The 12,500-nt window shown below is 34.4% G+C and overlaps 10 protein-coding genes and 1 non-coding gene across 11 annotated transcripts in view, besides 1 other annotated feature; 2 read left to right on the plus strand and 9 right to left on the minus strand. All coding sequences in view use genetic code 11, as the record gives it.

The window, feature by feature from the left end:
* Nucleotides 1-12,500: part of a sequence feature (small single copy region; SSC) that runs on past both edges of the window.
* trnL-UAG lies at nt 291-370 on the plus strand. Its single transcript has one exon. It is a non-coding gene; the product is annotated as a tRNA-Leu (tRNA).
* ccsA (cytochrome c biogenesis protein) lies at nt 482-1,453 on the plus strand. Its single transcript has one exon. It carries the CDS (start codon nt 482-484, stop codon nt 1,451-1,453), a length of 972 nt encoding a protein of 323 aa, YP_009234435.1.
* On the minus strand, nt 1,671-3,173 carry ndhD (NADH dehydrogenase subunit 4). The gene is given in 1 exon segment: nt 1,671-3,173. A coding segment is annotated over 1 exon segment (1,503 nt).
* Nucleotides 3,299-3,544, minus strand: psaC (photosystem I subunit VII). Its single transcript has one exon. It carries the CDS (start codon nt 3,542-3,544, stop codon nt 3,299-3,301), a length of 246 nt encoding a protein of 81 aa, YP_009234437.1.
* ndhE (NADH dehydrogenase subunit 4L) lies at nt 3,809-4,114 on the minus strand. Its single transcript has one exon. It carries the CDS (start codon nt 4,112-4,114, stop codon nt 3,809-3,811), a length of 306 nt encoding a protein of 101 aa, YP_009234438.1.
* On the minus strand, nt 4,359-4,889 carry ndhG (NADH dehydrogenase subunit 6). Its single transcript has one exon. The coding sequence runs from the start codon at nt 4,887-4,889 to the stop codon at nt 4,359-4,361; it is 531 nt and encodes a 176-aa protein (YP_009234439.1).
* Nucleotides 5,319-5,861, minus strand: ndhI (NADH dehydrogenase subunit I). Its single transcript has one exon. The coding sequence runs from the start codon at nt 5,859-5,861 to the stop codon at nt 5,319-5,321; it is 543 nt and encodes a 180-aa protein (YP_009234440.1).
* Nucleotides 5,940-8,131, minus strand: ndhA (NADH dehydrogenase subunit 1). Its single transcript has 2 exons — nt 7,579-8,131; nt 5,940-6,478 (listed from the first exon to the last, which is right to left on the minus strand). The coding sequence occupies exons 1-2, from the start codon at nt 8,129-8,131 to the stop codon at nt 5,940-5,942; spliced, it is 1,092 nt and encodes a 363-aa protein (YP_009234441.1).
* On the minus strand, nt 8,133-9,314 carry ndhH (NADH dehydrogenase subunit 7). Its single transcript has one exon. It carries the CDS (start codon nt 9,312-9,314, stop codon nt 8,133-8,135), a length of 1,182 nt encoding a protein of 393 aa, YP_009234442.1.
* rps15 (ribosomal protein S15) lies at nt 9,436-9,708 on the minus strand. Its single transcript has one exon. The coding sequence runs from the start codon at nt 9,706-9,708 to the stop codon at nt 9,436-9,438; it is 273 nt and encodes a 90-aa protein (YP_009234443.1).
* ycf1 (hypothetical chloroplast RF1) overlaps nt 10,104-12,500 on the minus strand; it is a 5,646-nt gene continuing 3,249 nt past the window's right edge. The window contains exon 1 of the mRNA in view: nt 10,104-12,500. This exon is cut by the window's right edge and continues 3,249 nt beyond it. Within this exon, the coding sequence (YP_009234444.1) occupies nt 10,104-12,500 (2,397 nt within the window).

A 12,500-nucleotide genomic window follows, 5' to 3' on the forward strand; every position in this document is an offset into this window, starting at 1 on the left:
GAGAAAAAAAAATCGTAAAAAAATCAGAATAAGGTATAAGGTATAAAAGACATTTTTTAGTTCTATCCCTGGATTGAGGAAAGTTGGAACTATAAATAGTTCTTTCCTCAATCCAGGAGAGCTTAAGCCGCGAGAAAGCCTTTTGTGCAAACTAACCCATCCCCCAATACTAAGGATTATTGAACGTTCAAATAGGAATTTGAACGAGTCTTTCTTCATCGATTTTGTATTGAATTGACTCCTTCAATCTCGACGATTGAATAGGGATGGGCTATTATGATTTCGAGCAAGCCGCTATGGTGAAATCGGTAGACACGCTGCTCTTAGGAAGCAGTGCTAGAGCATCTCGGTTCGAGTCCGAGTGGCGGCATCTTCTAAAAAATACAATAAATCCTATAATCAATAATGAAATGAATTCAATTGCTAATTTCCATTACATTGTTGAAGGACCCTCCTCTTTGTGCGTTTAGGATTTTTTTTTATGATATTTTTGACTTTAGAACATATATTAACTCACATTTGTTTTTCGATCGTTTCGATGGTAATTACGATTTATTTGATGACTTTATTAGTCCACGAAATCGTGGGACTATATCATTCGTCAGAAAAAGGCATGATAGCCACTTTTCTCTGTATAACAGGATTATTAGTTACTCGTTGGATTTATTCGAGGCATTTACCCTTAAGTGATTTATATGAATCATTAATGCTCCTTTCATGGAGTTTCTCCATTATTCATATGGTTCCCTATTTTAGAAACCAGAAAAATTATTTAAGCGCAATAACCGCACCAAGTGCTATTTTTACACAAGGCTTTGCTACTTCGGGTCTTTTAACTGAACTACATCAATCCACAATATTAGTCCCTGCTCTCCAATCCCAATGGTTAATGATGCACGTAAGTATGATGATATTGAGCTATGCAGCTCTTCTATGTGGATCATTATTATCAGTAGCTCTTCTAGTCATTACATTTCGCAAAAGCATAGAGAGTTTTGGTAAAATCAATCATTTATTGATCAGCAGTGCTCCATTTTCCTTTGGTAGGATTCAAGACATGAATGAAAGAAGCAATATTTTACGAAGAACTTCTTTTCTTTCGTTTAGAAATTATCACAGGCATCAATTGATTCAGCAATTGGATCGTTGGAGTTATCGTATCATTAGTCTAGGATTTATATTTTTAACCATAGGTATTCTTTCGGGAGCAGTATGGGCTAATGAGGCATGGGGATCATATTGGAATTGGGACCCCAAGGAAACGTGGGCATTTATTACTTGGACCATATTCGCCATTTATTTACATACTAGAACAAATAAAAATTTGCAAGGCGCTAATTCTGCAATTGTGGCTTCTATCGGATTTCTTATAATTTGGATATGCTATTTTGGGGTAAATTTATTAGGAATAGGTCTACATAGTTATGGTTCATTCACATTAATATCTAATTGAGGAAAGGACCTGACAAATACAATACATAGGAATAGCGTAGATAATGAAAGCGTGTGTGAGTTTTTGAGAACCATTTGAATCAAGTAATGATTCAAATGGTTCTCAAAAACTCCAAACGTATCGGATTACAATTCACTTCAAATACTTATTTTTTTATTGTACAATGAACAATTTTTTAAATCACAGGATGATTTTTTTTATGTCTTGTTGATGAAAACTACCTATAAAAGTAATTAGATAGAATAGCCTCCACCTTGTCAACTGATAATGAGAGAACGAAATCCGGATAAATACCAATACTTAGTACAGGTAGAAAGATACAGATCGAAACAAATAGTTCTCGTGGTCCAGAATCCAAAAAAGAAAAGTTTGGAGCATTAAATTGCTTGTGTCCATAGAACATCTGACGTGACATAGATAATGAATAAATAGGAGTTAATATCATTCCAATTGCCATTACAAAAGTAATTAGTATTTTTGTAATTAAAAAATATTTGGGGCTGGTAATAATTCCAAAAAATACTACCAATTCTGCAACAAAACCACTCATTCCGGGCAATGCAAGAGAAGCCATCGAGAAGCTACTGAACATTGTAAAGATTTTTGGCATTGGCATAGCTATTCCTCCCATTTCGTCGAGATAAACAAGACGTATTCTATCATAACTCGTTCCTGCCAAGAAAAAAAGTGCAGCACCAATAAATCCATGAGAGATTATTTGTAAAATGGCTCCATTGAGTCCCGTATCGGTTAGGGAACCAATTCCTAGAATTATAAAACCCATATGAGATACGGAGGAATAGGCGATTCTCTTTTTTAAATTGCGTTGACCGGGAGATGTTGAAGCTGCATAGATTATTTGCATTGTGCCTACGATCATCAACCAGGGAGAAACTATAGAATGAGCATGGGGTAATAATTCCATATTGATCCGAACCAATCCATACGCTCCCATTTTTAATAAGATTCCGGCTAGAAGCATACATGTACTGTAATGTGCTTCTCCATGGGTATCTGGTAACCATGTATGCAGGGGTATAATCGGTGATTTGACAGCATAAGCAATAAGAAATCCAAAATAGAATATTAGTTCCAATGCCATAGGATACGATTGATTGGCTGATGTTTCAAAATTTAATGTTGGTTCATTGGAACCATATAAACCCATACCCGGAACTCCCAGTAAGAGAAAGATAGAACCCCCTGCAGTATACAAAATGAACTTTGTAGCTGAGTACAAACGTTTCTTCCCTCCCCACATGGATAGAAGTAGGTAAACGGGAATTAATTCTAACTCCCACATAATGAAAAAAAGTAAAAGATCTCGAGAAGAAAATGATCCTATTTGACCGCTGTACATTGCTAACATCAGGAAATGGAACAATCGCGAATCTCGAGTAACTGGCCAAGCCGCCAAAGTAGCTAAAGTAGTGATGAATCCTGTTAGTAAAACGGGTCCTATGGAAAGTCCATCGATTCCTAGTCTCCAGTGAAAATCAAAAATATTTATCCATTTATAATCCTGTTCTAATTGGATTAATGGATCGTCCAATTGGAAATGATAACAGAACGCATAGGTCGTTAGAAGTAAGTCCAATAAAATTATACATATAGTATACCAGCGAATCACCTTATTTCCCCTATGAGGGAGAAAGAAAATTGAAGAACCCGCAAATATCGGCAAAACAACAATTAGTGTTAACCAAGGACCATAATTCGTGGTAAAGACAAGATACACTTTGACCATAAAAAACCGCGCTCGAAATCAAATAATATATATCGAGTACGGTTTTTTTGTCGGTAAAGAGAAATCAAATGGATTCAAGTGGAGTTTTCCGGAACGTATCAATAAGCTAGACCCATGCTGCGAGTTGTCTCATGCCATAAATAAACCCGAACACTCAAGAAATCCGTTGGGCAAGCAGATTCACACCTCTTACAACCTACACAGTCTTCTGTTCTTGGAGCAGAAGCAATTTGCTTAGCTTTACATCCGTCCCAAGGTATCATTTCTAATACATCTGTGGGACAGGCTCGTACACATTGAGTACACCCTATACATGTATCATAAATCTTTACTGAATGTGACATTGGATCTATAAATTTTTGGAACGTGATAAATTTTCGATCTAGTAAAAATAAATCATATATTGTAGATACCAGACGAATCAATGATTTCCCAGAATTGTTTTCTAATCAATCTACTTCTGGATCTGCTCAGGAGAAAGCGCCAAGATACTTTGATTTCGTATGTTTTAGCAAACATGGTCATACGTTTATGTGGTACATACCGATTTGAATTGGTGAATATTCTATTCTTTAATTTATATGATTATCACATTTATATGATTACCACTATTTATTCAAAAAATTCGATTGATTGATACGAGTTGATTTTCTGTTACGATGAATTGATGAAACAATCGCTGGTCCAATAGCTGCTTCAGCGGCTGCAATAGCTATAACAAAAATGGAGAAAACGTCTCCTTTTAATTGGCGACTATCAAATAAATCAGAAAATGTTACGAAATTTATATTAACCGCATTCAGTATAAGCTCAAGACACATAAGTGCTCTAACCATATTGCGGCTTGTGATCAATCCATAGATACCGATAGAAAATAAATAGGCACTCAAAACAAGTACATGTTCGAGCATCATTGACCAACTCCTTATGAATCTCGATTCATTTCAATATAAACAAAACAACAATTTAACCAATTCAATTGACTAGACTATAATAAGTATGGAATAAAGGAAGGTAGGTATTAGTAATAGATTTCACTAAAAACATTTCCATTTTTTTATACATATACATGAACAATTTGAAAATGGAATTGAAGGAAAATGGATGAGATAAGGCAAAACAAACGAAGTACTCATTTTTTATCTTTCTAAATCTTTATTACTGACGAGCCATAGCAATTGCACCTATCAAGGCAACTAAAAGAATTATAGAAATGAGTTCAAATGGAAGAAAAAAATCTGTTGATAAATGAATCCCAATTTGTTGACCATTATTTATCAAGTCCTGCTCTATAATCTGGTTTGATCTTGTAGTCCAACTAATCCCGTACCATGACGTATCTGAGATAGTAGTAATTAGTGAAACAAAAATACTTGTACAAACTAGTGAAGTGACTCCATCGCCAACGGTCCAAAGATGGAAATCATTGTAATATTCTGACCCATTCATGAACATCACAGCAAATACGATTAAGACATTTATGGCGCCCACGTAAATAAGGAGCTGTGCAGCAGCTACAAAATGCGAGTTGGATGGAATATGGAATAAGGATATACAAACAAGAACCAATCCCAACGAAAAGGCAGAATAAATTGGATTGGTAAGTAATACCACTCCTAGACCTCCTAATATAAGACCCGATCCCAAAAATACTAAAAGAAAATCATGTATTGGTCCAGGTAAATCCATTATATGTAAAATAAATGAGAGTCGAAATGTTTCATGACCTTATTCACCAGACAGGAAAAACGAAGTTACCTTTTTTTTTTTATTTTGATACGTTCCTAATTGAATTCAATCCTCATGAGGTGTGGGTTGATGTAGATACACTTAATTAATTCAATTTATATTAATTGAATTTCTAATTGAATCCCATTTCATTTCTCTATCCAAAAGAGTTGTTTGAATTCTATTTATAGATTATTCTCTTTCTCTATGTTATATATTATATATTTATATTGAATTGATTGTTTTGTTAGATTTCGAAATCATCATGGATATATGAATAGAGTTTCTATTCAAAGAAAGACGTGATTCTCACCAACCCATAGTTAGGATTTTTAGTTATTGACCAAACAAAATGAAAGAAGCTTCGCTCCTTTAAATCAAAACTGAATTTTAGTAATTGGTAATCGTTCTTGACTCAAGGGGTTTATCCGTGGATTTTTTTATTTGAGTTGAATTCATAATTGTTTGAATTGTGTAATCTCCAATTACTGACATTGGTAACCGACCCAAAGCAATTTGATTATAATTCAATTCATGACGATTATAAGTAGAAAGTTCATATTCTTCAGTCATGGATAAACAGTTTGTTGGACAATACTCGACGCAGTTACCACAAAATATACAGATTCCAAAATCAATACTGTAACTAAGCAATCGTTTCTTTCGAATAGAAGTTTCCAATCTCCAATCAACAACGGGTAGATCTATAGGGCATACACGAACACATACTTCACAAGCAATACATTTATCAAATTCAAAGTGGATTCGACCGCGGAAACGCTCTGATGCGATCAATTTTTCATAAGGATATTGAATAGTTACAGGTAAACGATTCGTGTGGGATAAGGTAATCATGAAGCTTTGACCGATGTACCTTGCAGCTCGTACTGTTTGGTGACCATAATTCATGAACCCAGTTACCATAGGGAACATATCGTGAATATCTATGAATAATTTGATGTTTCTTTCTCTTGTTTAGGAGAAGTTATGAAGCTAGAATATCGTATGTCTTTACAGTGAAAGGAGTTGGGAAGAAGTTGTTAATAATAGATTACCTAGAGAAATAGGTAAAAGAAATTTCCACCCAAGATTTAATAGTTGGTCCATTCTCATCCTAGGTAAAGTCCATCTTGTTGTGATAGGAATGAACAGGAACAAATAAGCTTTAGCTAATGTAATAAAGATACCAATTGTCGTTCCAAAGATTCCACCCACTTCATTTTTTCCGAAAAGTTCAGGAATGAATATGTACGGAATAGAAAGATCCCAACCGCCTAAGTAAAGTACTGTTACAAATAATGAAGAAACTAGTAGATTTAGATAGGAAGCAACGTAAAATAAACCAAATTTGATACCTGAATATTCGGTTTGATAACCCGCTACTAATTCTTCCTCTGCTTCTGGTAAATCAAAAGGTAATCTCTCACATTCTGCTAGGGAAGAAATTAGAAAAACCGTAAACCCTATAGGTTGACGCCACACATTCCACCCCAAAAAACCATATTTTGACTGCGCCTCAACTATATCAACTGTACTTGAACTGTTAGATAATCATAGTCGGTGATAACATCACTGTTCCCATCGCTATTGCAGAACCGTACATGATACTTCAGCTTCATACGGCTCCTCGATGGCCACAAATAAATCTAAGGACTGGTTCGATAGCTTCTCGATATGTTTGTATGGTAGATAGAGTAAAGATACATCGGAGAGTCCCAAATTAGACCAATGCAATTCTGTCTGCTATAATACAAATAAAAAGTGCTTCGGAATTGATCTCATCCTTTAGAATTTCAATTTGTTTTTATAACTTAATCCTTCAATATTCACTAAAATACTCGTCGTATCAATGGATATTTCGACCCATATCTTTCGATTACGAAAAAGAATTAGACATTCTCTATATAATAATATAATATATATTCTTAGTCATTAGTTCATGAATCATGATAAGAATTCTATCTGTATGACTATGGATAGAGAAAAAAAAGAATAAAAAAGATTTCTTATTCTTTTTTTCCATTGCAATTGCCTTCCATTTCTTTTGTTCCTAATTCTTCTTTCTCAGAAAAGAGGCCTCTAAAAAAATAAAAATAAAGGATTACTTCGTTCCTGATAGCCATTTCTTTAATCAGTGGATAGGAGCATACTCTGGATCGGGATCATGGGGAAGTACTGCTTGATCATTTCTACCAACTTAAAGCCCCCTTTAGGATTCCTTTTATGTTATGCCGAAATACCCCTTAGGGATAACTTACATTATCTCCATTACTAATCCTTTGTGTACCTTGGTGTTCCTAACCGTCCACTCATTTTTGCTCGATCCCCAGTATGGTAATACATACAATAGTCAAAACTCCATACAGTTGATCCTTTGTACCCGCTTCAAACCATGATGACTAATCAACCAATCTTGGGGTAAACAGTTTCTACTGCTGTTTATGTTTACTTCTGTTTAACTCTTGTACATAGGGAATGAGACTCAATCTTTTTACTGCCAATTTATAAGCTGTTTTGTTTCACTCATATAACTATCGAGTTTAGTTCATCACCCCAAATTATGAATCCAAAAATGAAGATATCTATTCAATACATTCAATTTTTGTCCTAGAAAGAAATAGGTAAAAGTTCATGTCTCAACGAATCGCACGTAGAGATATTGATAACACACATAGAGTTAATGGTATTTCATAACTAATCGATTGAGCAGCTGCTCGTAAACCACCTAAAAAGGAATATTTATTATTTGATCCATATCCTGACATAAGAAGTCCAATAGGAGCAATACTTGAAATGGCAATCCATAAAAAAACACCTATACTGAGATCGGCTAGAACAAGGCGATAGCCAAAAGGAATTACTGAATAACTTAGTAAAATAGATATGACCGCTATAGATGGTCCGATACTGAATAAACGAATATCTCCCCTAGATGGAAGAAGATCCTCTTTGAAAAGCAGTTTGGTTCCATCTGCTAGAGCTTGAAGAATTCCCAAAGGACCGGCGTATTCAGGTCCAATACGTTGTTGTACCCCTGCGGATATTTGTCTTTCTAACCACACAATTACTAGTACCCCTATTATGATTCCCAATACAGGAGTAAAAATAGGGACAAGCAACCATATGAGCCCATAGACCTCTTTTAAGGATTCCGATCTGAAAAAAGAATTGATAGCTTGTGCTTCTGTCGTATCAATTATCATTTCAACGATCAACTTCTCCCATAATGATATCTATACTACCTAGTATCGTCATAATATCAGCCAATTTCATTCTTTTAACTAGCTGAGGAAGAATTTGCAAATTGATAAAACCTGGTGGACGAATTTTCCATCTCCAGGGAAAAACACTCTGATCTCCTATCATAAAAATTCCCAATTCCCCTTTTGGGGCTTCCACTCTCACGTAAAGTTCTTGTTTCGATAATTCAAAAGCGGGCGAGGTTTTTTTACTAATGAATCGGTATTCAAAATCATTCCATTCGGAATCCCTTGCTCTATCGAAGCGTCGGACTTCTAAATTTTCATAGGGCCCCCCTGGAATTCCTTCCAAAGCTTGTTGAATAATTTTTATGGATTCCATCATTTCACTGATTCGGACTAAATAACGAGCTAATGAATCTCCTTCTTTTTGCCATTGGACTTCCCAATCAAATTCGTCGTAACACTCATAATGATCAACTTTCCGAAGATCCCATTGAATTCCCGAAGCTCGTAGCATTGGGCCTGATAAACCCCAATTTATTGCTTCCTCTCCCCCAATAATGCCCACTCCTTCAACTCGTTCCAAAAAAATGGGATTCCGCGTAATAAGCTTTTGATATTCAGTAACCCCTGTTAAAAAATAATCGCAGAAATCCAAACATTTATCTATCCAACCATGAGGTAGATCAGCAGCTACTCCTCCAATACGGAAATAATTATGCATCATTCGCATACCTGTGGCAGCTTCGAATAGATCATATATCAATTCTCTTTCTCTGAAAATATAGAAGAAAGGGGTCTGCGCACCGATATCCGCCATAAAAGGTCCAAGCCATAACAAATGAGAAGCTATACGACTCAGTTCAAGCATAATGACTCTGATATAGCTGGCTCTTTTAGGTACTTGAATATTTCCCAGCTGCTCTGGTGCATTTACCGTTATTGCCTCTGTAAACATGGTCGCTAAATAATCCCAACGGGTTACATAAGGCAGATATTGTATAATTGTTCGATTTTCTGCAATTTTTTCCATTCCTCTGTGTAAATAACCCAATATGGGTTCACAGTCAATAACATCTTCACCATCGAGAGTAACGATGAGTCGAAGAACACCATGCATTGATGGGTGGTGAGGACCCATATTGACTATCATGAGGTCTTTTCTTGTAGCTGGTACAGTCATATGTTTTTTCCCGATTCATTATTCCATGAATTGCTGAAAACGAAACGAAGTTCATCCAAATTCAAGATCTAATAAATATAAAATAAATAAAAAATAAAGTAATTCAAATCGTCAAATTAACTTAACGAGTTTTTGGCTCCCGAATAGCCAACTGCCCAATTAATTCTTTATAACGTACTCTATTTTTCTTTGACAAATAAGCCAGCAGCCGTTGACGTTTTCCCAGAATTTTCCGTAGACCTCTCTGAGATAAATAGTCTTTTCTGTGCAATTGCAAATGTGAAGTAAGTCTCCGTATCTTATTGGTGAAATTGAATACTTGAAATTCAACAGAACCCTTCTTTTTTTCTTTTTCTTCTTGCGAAATAACTGAGATTAATGAATTTTTTACCATAAAAAGAATTCTTCTCCCCTTTTTTCTTTTTTTTACATTTACAGATATGGATTTTACCGATTAGTAATAATAATGCCAAACGGTTGAATCTGGTATACACAATAATCTGGATTGATTCATATACTGCTTGTTCTATCAAATTCAATTAATCAATAATCAAATTTGCAATTTGATTCGGATATAGATAAAAAACATGGTATGCTTCTGCAACCACAAAAGAGAGAAATTTGGACATAAGATAAGAGGAGTCTGCCCATTCATTCCTAGATCTAATTCATAAGTTCATTGAATCAGTATCATGTACGATAATGTATTCTAACACAACGGGTGTGTACATCTGTTTTTCCTATACCATATCCGATATGACACGTGATTGATGTATAAGAAATGGATTATCAACCAATTTTCAATCGTGGATACATATGTATCCTTGACATACTGAAACGACTACCATTATTAGTATTAAACCAATAGCGATTCATACAAACTAAATCTTCGAATCGATAATTGGGCCAAAGAAATAATTTGAACTTAATGAATTTATTTGTATCTATATTAAGATGCTTGCCCTCATCCAGAAATTGACCACAGGTCCTTACATTGTTCTCATTGCAGAATACTGGATTTCTATCCAAAAGATTCACATTTCCCGAATTTAAACAAATGAGAATTCTCAATTCTCTACGCCGCCTAGGAGATGAAATATTTTCAGGAACAAGTAAATCATAATGATTTTCGTCTCTGTTCCCATCCAGCCTTTCATGTCTTGCAATAGATTCATCAAAACCATTCTTATCAACATTTTTTTTTTCTCGGCATCTTCGATTAGTTTGGTACTTACGCTTATGGACCAGTGAAATAGCTATGGTTTGATACATAATCAATTGTCCATCCCATTTTATAGACAGACGAACCGGTTCGATAATCAATATTCCTTTTTTTATTAATTCTGGAGGAGTTAGATCTTTCTGAATTAGCATTACATCCAGACTCATTTCTTCGCTTTGAATAGAGGATATAGCAATTTCCTGTGGATTTATCAGTCTAAGCAGAAGGCAATATACCTGGAGATTTTTGATTATTCTTTGATTCAAATGAGCATCCCATCTCAATTGAAAACACAAATATCGTTTCAGGAGGAAAGCGAGGTCTGCTGCCGCGGTGTTCTTAGTCTTAGATTGCTTTTCCTTTCTACTTTGAATATCTGATCCCCCATAATTGTCTTTAACATCTTTCTGTTGGTTTGATAGATCTGAGCCAAAATCTCCTTGGCCTGCTTGCTCTTTTTCTTCTTTATTTCCATTTTCGAATTCAAATTCAAGAGATTTTTTTTGAGTAGGTGATATACGAAGACCTGTTTTTTGCTTTCCGTTGAGATTTTTATTTTCACTAGCATTTGCATTTCCAATAAAATTGAAAAGAAGTGATTTGATTAGTATGAGCCACGGTTGAATCTTATATGCATCATAAAGTAACACAAATTCTGGGAAAAACCAAAGTTCCAGATTCGACATGGGATGATTTCGTATTTCTTCATTCATTCCCATCCAGTCAAAAGAGGTTTTTGTTTGACGGAATGAGTTGATTTGTTTATGAATCGCGAGATAAAAAAGATCTTTCTTATCAATTTTATCAATTATTTGAGAATAATTAGTCCCAGTCTTAGTTTTTTTATTGATGTTGTCTCCGGTATCCATATTGGTCCAGTCCTCAATATCGATCTTTTTTCTAAGACAAAAATTAAAAATTCTCCAATCAAAATATTTTCTATCCGTATTTTTATCCGTATCAATAATAGAATCTTCTCTTAGATAATCACTAATAGCTACACCGTCTAACACATAAAAAAATTCGGGGTTATATGTGTTGCAATTATAGGAGATGTCTAGGACCTCGTTGACTTGTAATGGTGATCCAAAAATATATGAGTCCCTCTTATGTTCATAATTAATATATTTATGTGATAAAAGATCATATCTGTAGTTTTTTTTTAATTTTGCTTTTTGACTCGGTAATGAATCCACTGCATAATTCTTTTTTTTCTCATAATGAATTAATAGGTCTTTATCATATGAATCCAAATTTTTTGAGTCTTTTTTTTGAACCATATAACTTTGATTGACTCTATTTCGCCATTTTTGCAGTCCTAATCTAGACCATCTAGTCTGGGATAAATCGTATTGAGAATGACCCCTTAACCAGTTTTTCCATTCATTCATTCCAAAATTGCGAAGTTTCTTATGCCTTGATTCGGAATGAAATATTTCTTGTGTTCCAACATAATCCTTTATTTTATCCTTAAGAAAAAGAGATGTTCCGTTATATTGAAGTACAGGCCTCAAGTGATACTTGTTAATAACTTCGGTTTGTGATAATTTGTAAAATACATATGCCTGTGACAAGGAGGATAGGGCACAAAAACTCTGTGAATTCTTATTATTAATATTCGAAAGCGAATGTTTTATAGTCGAAATAAAATGAATTGTATTTTGATTTGTTTCATTAATTCCTTCTTGATTTGTTTCATCATTGTAACCATATTTCTCAATAATTTTTTCTTTTGATTCAAGGGAAAGTTTTACATTGATCCTCGGAATATGAATAATACATAGAAGGTATATTCTTTCAAGAAATAATTTTATAAAATAGTGCCATTTGCTTATTAATCGTTCACTTATTCTTTTTAATATCTGCCAAATATTTTTCTTTTTCGGCGATTCTAATCTTTTATCATCACAACTTGTCTCCTTAGGACCAATCTTTATATCTGGAGTTAGAAATATTTTTTTCTT

This window comes from Akebia trifoliata, chloroplast (assembly GCF_017979445.1).
Source record: "Akebia trifoliata chloroplast, complete genome".
In the NCBI taxonomy this organism is placed as follows: domain Eukaryota; kingdom Viridiplantae; phylum Streptophyta; class Magnoliopsida; order Ranunculales; family Lardizabalaceae; genus Akebia; species Akebia trifoliata.